The following is a 12081-nucleotide window of genomic DNA, read 5'->3' on the forward strand; positions in this document are numbered from 1 at the left end:
AACTAGGTCATAAATAAGATGTGGGACATCCCTGAGATACAATCAGAAATTAAAAGAGTGTCAAAACACTGACAGGTCAAGACCAGGTAGGCTGATCCAATGCAGTTCTTGACTACACCATTATTCTGACGATAAGCAGCTGTCATTGAAGGACTTTAGCTTTAGTCCAGCACGGTTCAAATGTCTGACATCCATGCTTACTCATCGAGAAACACCAAAACATTACAATAGCACTCCATTTTACATAAAAAAAAAAAAAAATGTTAACCACCTCCAAATCAACCCAAGTCCACACATACATTATAACAGAGTCTGCTTCTACACATGGCAGTAAGGGTCCCATGATTAAGCATTAATCAAATGTGAGTAGTCTTATCCCGTTTTTGTGCAGATCAATTACAGAAGACTGCTGCCATGATTATGTGCCAGTCTGTGGGTAGATTCTTACATGGGGTTTTAATACAGACCCTCAAAATTTGTAGACTATTCAGTGCTTTGCATTCCCATTCATGTGATAAATGTTCTTTCTGGCACTAGGACTCTTTTTGGCATATATGGCATGTAATACATGGTCCTTCTGAACTTTGTACAAAAAAGGTGAAAAATTGGTGAACGAAGATGATGATGATGGCGGTGGCGAGATTTCAAAAAGGTCCTTCTGTGTCTGATCTGAAACAAGGTCGGACCCGTCAACTGATTGTCTTTGTTTTTGGTAGGTGGTATAAAAGAAGGAGAGCTGCTGGAAGCTGGGCTGTAACTCCTCTTTAATGTTCTCCAAGATTTGAATAAAAGATGGGCGATTTTTGGGATTTTTCTGCCAGCACCAGCGCATCAATTCATGTCTGGAAACAAAATGGAGACTGTAAGAACGGATAGCACAACACCATACTATGAAGCCAACACAAGAACACATCTGAAGCACAGGCAACAGAAAAGTAAATAAAAAAATTATACATTTTCTATGCATAACCATGATAAACGAAAGGACAAGCCCATTTAGATAAGGAGAGTCTTCCAATGCAAGAGAAGATTGAAGGAACACTTACAGTCTATCAGGACAATTCTCCGGCTTTTCCAGGATTCCATTGTCCATGACGTAATGGAGGACCTGCTCATTTGCCATGCCTTGATAAGGCTGCTCTGCTAAGGTGGCAATTTCCCACAGCACCACCCCAAAAGACCTATGGGGGAAAAAAAAAAATATCAGTGAAGTTCAACTGTACTTGTTTGTACAGATTAGCCCCTGATTATTCAAATTATAATAAATGTTTAGCAAACATAGGCCCTCAACTTAGAACATACCAGACGTCTGAGTATGGGGTAAAGATTCCATCTTTAAGAGATTCTGGAGACATCCATCGCACAGGAAGAAGGGACTTCCCTCCTTTTCGGTAGTAATCGGTTTCATAAATATCTCTTGTCATGCCAAAATCTAGAATAAAAATAACAGATTACGGATTGACAGAATAAGGCTAAGTCTTCACCAAGCTGTGAAATAGCATCTAATATGTTCTGTAGCACACCAGTAATGGCTTGGTAGTAGAATCGAATCAAATATAAACAAATCTAATTAAAATAGCTAAACCATAGTAACTACAATAGTTGGAATATTACAGAGTAGCCATTTTTTTCCGATGGATGTTGTTAGAGTCAAAAATTGGAAAATTAAAAAAAAAAAAAAAATGTCAATCAGCCGGTTAATAATTTAATTTCCACCACAGTAGTGGACCAGCAGCGTAATATCAATTTTCTCCAAGGACAGCACTGGACATTGGTAAATGAGTGGCGTAAAATGACACTTTTTCCCCAGATGGACACTCATCACTTCTCCTAGTGAATTGGTATAACACACCCTTTACAGCGCCCAGTGAGTTCTTAAGATGAATACCTTCTTCATTCCCAGTTACTTGGTATAATGCAAAACTGTCCCCCAGCTACTTGGTATACTGGTCCCACACAAAAACACCCACAATCCACCTAACCTTCCTGTTCCTATATCTTGCTATTTCTTTCACTGTTCTGCTCTAAATGTCTGCTGCAACCTAATTACCATGTTTGATGTGGTACATTGGGCATGCAGGAGCAAAAAAGTCAACATGGGTCCCAGCCTTGAATGGTCCCATCTTCTATATATATTAACCTCTTAAAGACGGAGCCAATTTTCATTTTTGAGTTTTAATTTTTGCCTCCTTGTGTTTAAAAGGCCATAACCCTTGCATTTTTTTCACCTATAAACCCACATGAGCCCTTATTTTTTGCATCACTAATTGTACTTTGCAATGGCAGACTTAATTTTTGCACAAAATATGCTGCGAAACCAGAAAAAAAATTATATGCGGGGTGAAATAAAAAAAAAAAAAAAATTTCTTTGGGCTGTTTTCATTTTTACGCCATTTGTCCTGTGTCCTTTGGCAGGTATTTGCGCTTACGCCATTTACTGTGCGAGATACTGTGCAGGAATTTGATAAATTAATAGTTTGTGCGATTACGCATGCATCGATACCAAACATGTTTGTTTATTTTTATTTTTTTATAAAATGGAAAAAGGCGAATCAGTTTTTTATTAGGGGAGGGTTTTTGTTTTATTAATGAAAACACTTTTTTTTTTTTACTTAAACATTAATTAGAAGTCCCCCTGGGGTTAGGGTTATTTCCCCCTGGGGGACTTGTAATACAACTACACTGATCTCCCATAGAGATCGGCATAGCTGTATTTTACAGCACTGATCCAGGAGATCGGTGCTCTAATGCTTTGGTCTGCTGTAGACCATTGCAATAGAATACCAAGCTGGGATCAGCCTCATTCCGACGCTGAGCCCCAGCTCATCAAGACCATGGGATCCCCCCTTCGGGATCGCATGGCCGGATGGGGGGGGGGGGGGGTATATGTCCTTAAGAGGTTAAAGGGGTTTTCCCCTTAAGAGCAAAAAAAATGAAATGCCCCCAAACCTAGCTGGTCTTACTCGCCAAGTCCCCCTGAGTATTTTGAGCTGTCTCCCGTCTTTCTAGCTGCTGCTGTTCCCGAGAAAAAGTTTTTTTCTAAAAGCCGACTATATTCAATATGGTGCCAGCCAGGAAACTACATTTCCCAGCATGCAGTGCTTGTCACTGCTTGCTGGGACCTGTAACCACATCACTATATATCATGTCACACAGTTTCTGATTTGAACCGATAGCAGCTTGCTGGGACCTGCAGTTTTACACAATATATCAGGTCACAGAGCTTCTGTAGAACTATAGGTCCCAGCAAGCTGCCATCCATCCAAATCAGAAACTGTGTGACCTGATATATTGTGATTTGGACTTATAGCAGCTTGCTGGGACCTGAAGTTCTACAGAAGTAGAAGGTCCCAGCAAGCTGCTATCCATCCACATCACAATATATCAGGTCACAGATGTTGATGGATAGCAGGATCCCCAGGGTCGGCCAGGAAAAGGCAGCGGGGTTGGGGGGGTCTCAGTTGCGATCGCTGGTAAAGTATATTTATGCCCCAGGGGTGGGGAACTGGTACGAGTCAGCGGCACAGGAGGGGCCAGGAGGCGGCTGAGCGATGGGGGAGTGCAGTATATGTATGCCCCGGGAACTGGTGCGGGTGAGCAGCGTTGTGCGGCACAGCACAGGAGCAGCTAAAACATGTCTGACAGCGGGATTAGGGGGTGCAGGAGCGATCATTGGGAGTGAATCATAAGTATACCCCGGGGCGGGGTCCTAGTGCAGGAGAGTGGCGGCGGCACACGCGGGGCGAGCGGCTTCTTGTTGCGGCACAGAGCACAGGAGCGGCCAGAACGGGGCTGACAGGAGCAAGCACCGCTGGGAGACTGGTGTGGGGGGCGGTGCCGCTGGCTATGCGCTATGTGTGGAGACATGAGTCTCCGGGACTGCTGAGAGCTGTGGTGCCCCAGCAGCAGGAGGAGGGCAGTGTCATCTGCTGGGGAAGAGGTGGCTCTGCCAGGACGGGGGACGGCGGGAGGTGAGGGAGGTGATCGTGGCCCCGCTGTGATGTGCCGGGCCCGGGGATCCCCTCTCAAGCAGATCACAGCCTGGTTCTCACGGCAAGGAAGCCGTCCAATGCCGCTTCCCCCTGCGCCTGGCAGCTAGCATCGGGTGGGTTACAGGGGGGGGGGGGCAAATAGATGGATGCCACTGGCGGCCAGCATCGGGTGAGTTGCGGGGGGTCGTGAGGGGGTCTGCCACTGGCGGCCAGCATCGGGTGAGTTGCGGGGGGTTGTGAGGGGGTCTGCTTTCAGAGGATTTAACAGCAGTCTGTGTCCTCCCTCACTTCAGATTGGCTGGGTTAGAATCGCTAACCCAGCCCATTGAAGAGAAGGAGGACACGTGATGCCGTCTCGAAAGGTTGGGGCCAGGAGCAGGGAGCGTGTCGGGTTGGACTGAGAGCTGATGATTCTATGCAATCTGTGGGGGTGAATGCACCTAGATAACAGCAAAACTGTGCAGAATCCATAATAACTTTATATTGGAAAGATGGAGGGCTACGGGTGGGCAACGTATTAGTGCAAAAATAATTTTGGGGGGGAATACCCCTTTAAAGGGGTTATCTAGAAAAAGAAAACAGCGCCACACCTGTCCCCAGGTTGTGTATGGTATTACAACTAGGTTCTATTCACTTCAGTGCTGCAAAATCACACACAAACTGACAAGAGTGGTGCTGTTTTTGGAAGAAAGCAGCAATCTTTTTCTAAGCCTTGATAACCCTTTAAGCGGAGGCAGTGCAGTGATAGCAAACAAGGAGGTGATTTCCTTGACTCTGGGACAAACATTAGATCATTCAGTCCTAGGTAGAAAAGTCTAGCATCATAAAGGTCTATCAGTCTAACCTTAGCAGACTATGTATAATTATATATTATATTACCTCCAATCTTTACAGTAAGGTCCTCTGATACCATGCAGTTACGGGCTGCCAAATCTCGATGTACAAACTTTTTGGCACCTAGATATGCCATCCCGTCAGCAATTTCACCCGCCATCTGAATCATTTGCTTTAATGATGGAGGAGTCGCTTTACCCGTATTCTGTGGAACAAGAATGAATCTTTAGTGGAGGGAGGAATTGGAGGATGAGTGAACAGGTAGATAAATGGACTAAAGGCCTTTACCTCATCATCAGGTCGGAGGGAACGTAGATAACTTTTTAAATCTCCTCTGGTCATGAGCTCCATAATAACCAAAGCTGGTTGTCCTTGGGACACTACGCCTAGTAGACGGACCTGCCAATCATAACATGCAATTTATATATATATATATATATATATATATATATATATATATATAATATATATATATAATGTGTTTTACTTGACTCCCTTTGTTTATAGTATATATTTTGTGGCTTGTTTTCATTTTTATAGTAAAAGCTTAACTTGTGTTTAGAAAATCCAATGCAAGACAATTTTATTGTAAGTACACAGAGCACAGAATGTTACTCACCACATGGTGGCAGATAAAAGCTTTCATCACAGATGCTTCATTTAAAAACTCTATCCTCTCTCTCATGGTAGCCATCTCATTGACTGTCTTCAGAGCCACTCGGGTCATATGTTCTCCTTTCACAATGTCCTTGGCTTCACCTTCATACACCATGCCAAATGAACCTTGACCAAGCTCTTTGAGGATGGTAATCTTCTCTCTTGGAAACTCCCACTCATCAGGAATGTACACTGTAATATTACAAGAGTTTAACTACCCCGTTTTTCCAAAAATAAGCCCTAGCTTGATTTTGTATGGTTTTTAAAATAATTCATTCCATACATGTCTTTACCTTTTCTGTCTTCTTTCCTATTTTGAGCATGTTGCTGTTTTGCTAAAGACATAGAAAACTGTATCTGGGCTGTTCAGTCCGTCTCTACTCACAACACCCCCCCCCCACACACCCTCTTCCGAGAAGGCTTGTGTAAACAAGTCCCTATCTGCGACTTTGTAGCAACTTCGTAATCCTGGGAGGGTTAATCACGGTGAGTTCAACAGCAACTTGACCTCAGATCAACCCTCCCAGCATAACAAAGATGATACAAAGTTAAAGGGGTTATCCAGCGCTACAAAAACATGGCCACTTTTCCCCTCTCGTCTCCAGTTCCGGTGCGGTTTTCAATTAAGCTCCATTTACTTCAATGGAACAGATTTTGAAACCCCACCCAATCTGAAGACAAGAGAGGGGGGAAAGTGGCTATGTAGCCCTGGATAACCCCTTTAAAGCCAGTCAGGGACTTGTTTACATCAGCGGTCTTTGTTTATTCAGCAGAGAGCAGTAGCTCAGAACTAAGGAAAGGAGAATGAATTGAATGGAATTGTATGGAATAAATTGTTGGTCTTCAGTAGGGAGATGATATATCATATGTTTAAAAGAAGTTATCAGGTTAGTACAAATATAAGCTCAACGGAGTACAAGAAAGATATCCAGAATAATGTATGATTGTTTATTGGAAAAAAAAATAACACCTATCCCCAAAACAAGACTTTTTCTAAGGAAAAAAAAATAAAAATAAAATAATATCTCTATCTCTATGTAAATATACACCTGGTGTAAACTGCACACAGCAACCAATCCCAGCTCAGCTTTCAGCTTTGGTAAAATATAAGAGGAGCTGTGATTGGTTGCTGAGGGCAGTTTACACCAGGTGTATATTTACACCCTTTTATAAATCTCCCCCATAGTCTTCTACAGAATGGTAAAAACGCCAGAAAAAAGTCATGTCTATACGCATATTGGTTTTTTTCCCCTAGTGCTTTAATAGAAATCCAAGAATCCCAAGATTTGTGCTGACAAAAGTACAAGGGATAAAACACCAGAGATAAAAAAGAAAAGCTTATAGTATTTACCCTAAATGAGAAACTCCTAGGGGGACCTTTACTAAGGAGTCTAAAGTGTGTGCAACCAATCACAGCTCCTCTTTCCTTTCACCAGAGCTAAAAGCTGAGCTGTGATTGGTTACTGTGGGCAGTTTGCACCAATCTAAATTTTACACCCTTTGATATATCTCCCCCCATGTCTTAGTTTGGGCAAACACGGTATCTACTTCAAATAGAATTATTTGACATTTTTACAGACATTACATGTTATTAGCACAATCTTCACAAAGACACTGGTTCCCCACACACACATTGGGCATCTCAGGTATATCAGGTTGTGGCCCAAACCCAAAAGGTTGTGAATGCATTGTTTACCATTTTCCTAAATGGCTGTACTATGGCCATTTATTCTCTGAATATGAGCTTAGTTGTGGCCCACCTAGCTTCCACAAAGACTCTTTTAAGTGAAATCCTGTACATTCAAGCAAACTCTTAGAATGAGGAATGAATGTGAACCCTTGTGAATAAGTGAATGTCAGTTTCTGTCACACACATAGATTAAATCAAGTTGTATACTCACTCTCTGAGGCACTAAAATACTCCGGATTAACGGAGGCGTACAGCGCTCCACTGGGGTAGCCATCATTTTTTCTGAAAATAAAACATGTAGATTAATGTTGTTAAACTATATGGCATAAAAACTGAAGTTGATTATAACATGTGTGATCACCACAGGCCCCAGAAAGATTTTAGTTAAGGGGAGATTGAGCATGAGCTCTGTCGTACTAACTAAAGTCCAGTCGACAGATGACACCAAGTACAATGTACATTTGTGTAATTGTGCCCTATAGACATTGAATGAAGTGGCTCACATTTCATGTAGCTTAATCCAAGCTCCTCCTAAATGGATCATGCAGTAAAAAGGAACAGGGGCCCGTGGTTCTAGTGACTGTTGGGGGGGTGGGGGGGTTCCCTTATGACTCTCATGCACTTTGCAGTAGCTGCATATGTGTTGTCCCACTATGGGTGTTAGCGTTGTATACACCCTTCGCAAAAGTCTGTACTTTTTATGTATTTATTAGGGCAAAAGTAGTACTTAAAAGTTTGCCACTAGTTGCCGCTGTATTATGTATGTACATGCAAAGCTGTACAGCTGAAGGCTCGCAGAGGGTTATTGTGTTTGTGTGTTACCAGAATCTGTAGACCAGTAGGATTTCTGCTTTCTTCCTTCCTATCATCTCCCTCCTTTTTTCTTCTATTGAACTCTTTCTAACAACTCAAAGCCCTCCATACAAGCTGTAGAGGAAGTTAGTCCTATGGGTGGGGGAGGAGCAAGAGTCTTTCCTTCTGGACATTGTGGACACAAGTCAGATAGCTCTCCTATCTGGGCCCTGGCCCTCTGCCAGGTCCCCATACCCCAAAAGGGTCAGTCTTAGTCAGTACCCCGCATGGGAAGGACACAAGAGAGCACACTGTTGCCAACTTTTTTACAAGTGACTATACAAAGCACTATGCACTGCTAAAACCCTTTTAAGGGAGGACTAGCCAGAGATCTCCTCAACCCATGCCGAGGACAAGGAGAAGTCACAGTGCTGGACAGTATCCATACCAGAGCCAGGAACTGATCCGGGCAAAGCAAAGTTGCAGTATTCCTATGAACTCTGCCTCGCAGCGTGGGTGTCAGCAGGGTACCCTGAGCATTCTGCTCATCCCAGGTAACAAGTCTGGGGCCTGTGCCACCCATTAGGAAAGTTCAGTCAGAGTCAGGTGGTGTGAAGAGTGAAGTCAAAGGTCAATACGCAGGCACCGGTGTTCTTCTTCTCCTTCTTACAAGTATTCTACCTCATCCTTTAAAATCCCAGCAGAGCACATTACTACATGGGTTGAGACTCTCACGGCATCCTCCTCTCTGCTACTCTACCTATCTTATCACTCAGCACAACTCAACCAACACGACTATATCCTATACTGCACTTATACTACAGATCTGGTCGTTCTCTTAGGGTGCCTTCACACGTACTGTATCGCTGCGTTTTTATCGCTGCGTGTTTGGAGCGATTTTTACATGAGAGTTTTGATTTTCACATGAAAATCATGTGAAAATCAAAACTCGCATGTAAAAATCGCACCAAACACGCAGCGATAAAAACGCAGCAATACGGTATGTGTGAAGGCACCCTTATAAAGTGTTTATTGGAACTTTGTCAAGTATGTTTCAGAGACTTTAACTCAAGAAACTTTATACTGTCACTTCTGTATTACCTGCTGCACACTTACAAGTAGTAAACCAACTCAACTTTATTTCAAGAGTCTGTGATTATTCGCCACCACCGACACAGTACACACCGCAACCTTGGGACATTCTCCCCTTTCTTTGGGTGGCGGGTCCTACTATCTGGGAGGGTCACTATACCACTGACCACAGGGGAAAAGGGTACAGCCAACCAGATAAGATAAAAGCAGGCGTGCCATCACACCTGTGTGCCCACCAGGCACTGTCGTCACATGACAACACCCCAGGGTCTGGCTGTATCTAGCCCATCCACCACAGTAGTGGCGTCACACTTCACCATCTAGCAAGTGACTGGCCGCTCCTCCGATATAACATCACACCGGGGGTACACCACACGTTTATTAAAGTTCCATGTAGAGGAATACAGAGTAGAATTTTAATATATGTAGAGGACACGAAGCTCTGTGAGGGGACACTCTGAGGAGGATAATATGTCCAATTCGTTTGCTAGAAACACATGACCTGACATATACATAAAGCTGAAGCCGAAGCAGTATATACTGAGTAGCCAGTGAGTTTTAAAAAGTAAATTCACTCAGCTTTACTGAAACAATAAAATAGCAGCCTGATAACAGTGATACAGTTTTAGATTTTAGCCTGAAAACTATAGTTTAAAACAAAAAATAAAACCAAAAATTCTCTCTACATCTGACCTTAAAAGTGTACCTGTTGTTATGACTTTCGAAATCTAAACCAAAAGTAGATGTCATTTAAAGCAAGTTTGCAATTTACATTCATTTTTATACGTTATCATTGAAAACACGGCACTTCCTGTTTTCTGACTCAGAAGTCAGAAAACGGGAAGTCCAGTGTTTTCCAGGTCATCTGAGCACTCACAGAAAGAAGGCAGTCATGTGATTAACGGACACATTGAGCCGTGACTCAGTTCGGGCCTTAATTCCTGTGTTTAGTCTGTCAGAAAATCTGCCTTCAGGAGATTGGACCTGGATTTCGGGTAAGTATAGCTTTGTTTTTCAGCATAACAACAAAAAAATAATAAATGTATATTGCAAACTTGCTTTATCTCACATATTCTGTTGATTTAGAAAATTATAACGACAGGTACACTTTAAGGAGGGAAAAAATGGAGATACAGTAGATTAGTAAATTGATCTTTTGTACATGATGAAATTATTTACTGTATCTAACACGAGGCAGACGTGCGATCAGCAGTTTCTGCAGACATTAAAGAAACCAGATATAACAGGCTTCCACTTGTCTCTACTGAAAGCAAATAAAAAAAAAGTAGACTTTCTATCCCCTCTCTCTCTCCATCTGGCAGACTAATCCTTGGTATTTTCAGACAACTAAACCAATCCCAAAAATAAACTTTCCCTGTTTATTATTTGTGACAACCAGTCTGTACCCTCACAGTCACGTACTCTAATTTAAATTACACTGTCTGCTACACAGCACTGATTTTATTGACCCCATGACCTGCAAATGATAGCTGGACACAGACTTAGAATGCAAAGAAATCAGGACTGCAGACACTCTGCAGGTATTGTTATATGCTTCACACATCACTACACCACAAGTGATCGCTACCCCTATAAATGGAGCACAAGGTGTAATGGTAGTATGACCATGAATAAGACCACCATGAGTAGTCACAATGCATTGACTCTTGTATAGGTCAGGTGCTTTTATTCTTAAAGAAGAAATAAAGATTAAGAATTGTTTACACACTTGGGGAACTGGAAATGTTAAAACTTTGTCTTTTCTCGGAAGGTAGTGTTTATACAGGACAATTTATGGTGGAGCTGGATTGTGTGTGCACTTATTATAAGCTGCAGGTTTTCCACATACACGCCTTCCATATGATTTTCATTAGAATTGGGGGGGGGGGGTCGGTTATGGGGCCATATGGGCACAATCAACTTACCCTTTTTTACTGTAGAAGAAGATGAAAAGGCCTAGGCAAGCGATGATCAGCAACAGTAATATTGGCATCACTTTTAGGAGAAGGTAAAAGTTCTCAGAATGGGACTCTTCTGTAAAAAAAAAATCATAATATTTGAATAAAATTTTTTTGAAAATCACTAAAAAACACTACATAACTACCCTGAGCACTGCCAAGTAGGGCAAATAGTCTAACGCTCACAAGTGCTTAAACCTAAAAAAAAAAAGTATTTGCCCCCTTAATATTGTACCTTCAGGACCACAGCAGGATACGCAAAAAATTGTTCATCCTCCTCTGTTGCGGATGAAGGACAGAATTCCTGGTAGTGTACATGGCATTGTAAGTGTATTACAATGCAAACAATGGTGCTTCCAGAAGTTCCATACCCTGCTCGCGTCATAAAAGGGTCGCCCACCTGAAGGATTTTTTTCATTGTATCTTGCCATAGCCCAGAAGGGATACATACACTTTCAGAAACATTTGTTACTTCCATCTGAATCCCATATTATACTATGTTTAGTCTGTGGTTTGCCCCATCATATTTTTCTGTATGACCATCTTAAGCGGAAAATTTGTCCAATACCTCCTTTTGTCTGCCAGATATCTAACATGGAGAGACACTGATGCACCCTGAGCAGGACAGTTGCCGAAGCAACCATCTGATAACACAAGTATTGTGTTCATGTCCTATCAATTAGAATAGGACACACGCACAATATTTACTTTGAGTCAGATGGTTCCCTCAGGAATTTTCCCACTCGGCAAACAGCAAACGCAGAGAAATGGTTTACGATTCCCTTTAACATGGTCAACTTCTCTTTTTCAAATGAACGAATTTTAGAAGTAATCTTACATAAATATATATATAAAAAAGAGTCAACTAACTTGGTCCAAGCACAAAGAAGACGATGGGCTCTGTCCATGACCCATTGCCTGCCAAGGATGTGGCTCTGATGCGAGCCGAATAGTTCCCAGGTTGAACAAGAGTGAGGTGGACGCCTTTATATCTCTGGAATTTTTGACGGGAGACGCATACCACCGTTGAAGGTCCCTCCTGAAAGAGTTAGGTTGTTATTATATG

The 12081-nt window shown here is 42.3% G+C and overlaps 1 protein-coding gene across 1 annotated transcript in view; it reads right to left on the reverse strand.

Annotated features, from left to right (window-relative positions):
- Nucleotides 1-234: 234 nt before the first annotated feature.
- INSRR (insulin receptor related receptor) overlaps nt 235-12081 on the reverse strand; it is a 75867-nt gene continuing 64020 nt past the window's right edge. Inside the window, exons 14-22 of the mRNA XM_069951267.1 lie at nt 11886-12054; nt 10983-11091; nt 7385-7455; nt 5446-5675; nt 5115-5225; nt 4872-5031; nt 1303-1432; nt 1047-1181; nt 235-842 (exon numbers count right to left, since the gene is read on the reverse strand). Coding sequence (XP_069807368.1) covers nt 488-842; nt 1047-1181; nt 1303-1432; nt 4872-5031; nt 5115-5225; nt 5446-5675; nt 7385-7455; nt 10983-11091; nt 11886-12054 — 1470 coding nt within the window. The 3' untranslated portion in view covers nt 235-487. The remainder of the gene's footprint in view (nt 843-1046; nt 1182-1302; nt 1433-4871; nt 5032-5114; nt 5226-5445; nt 5676-7384; nt 7456-10982; nt 11092-11885; nt 12055-12081) is intronic.

This window comes from Dendropsophus ebraccatus, chromosome 13, assembly GCF_027789765.1.
Source record: "Dendropsophus ebraccatus isolate aDenEbr1 chromosome 13, aDenEbr1.pat, whole genome shotgun sequence".
Classification (NCBI taxonomy): domain Eukaryota; kingdom Metazoa; phylum Chordata; class Amphibia; order Anura; family Hylidae; genus Dendropsophus; species Dendropsophus ebraccatus.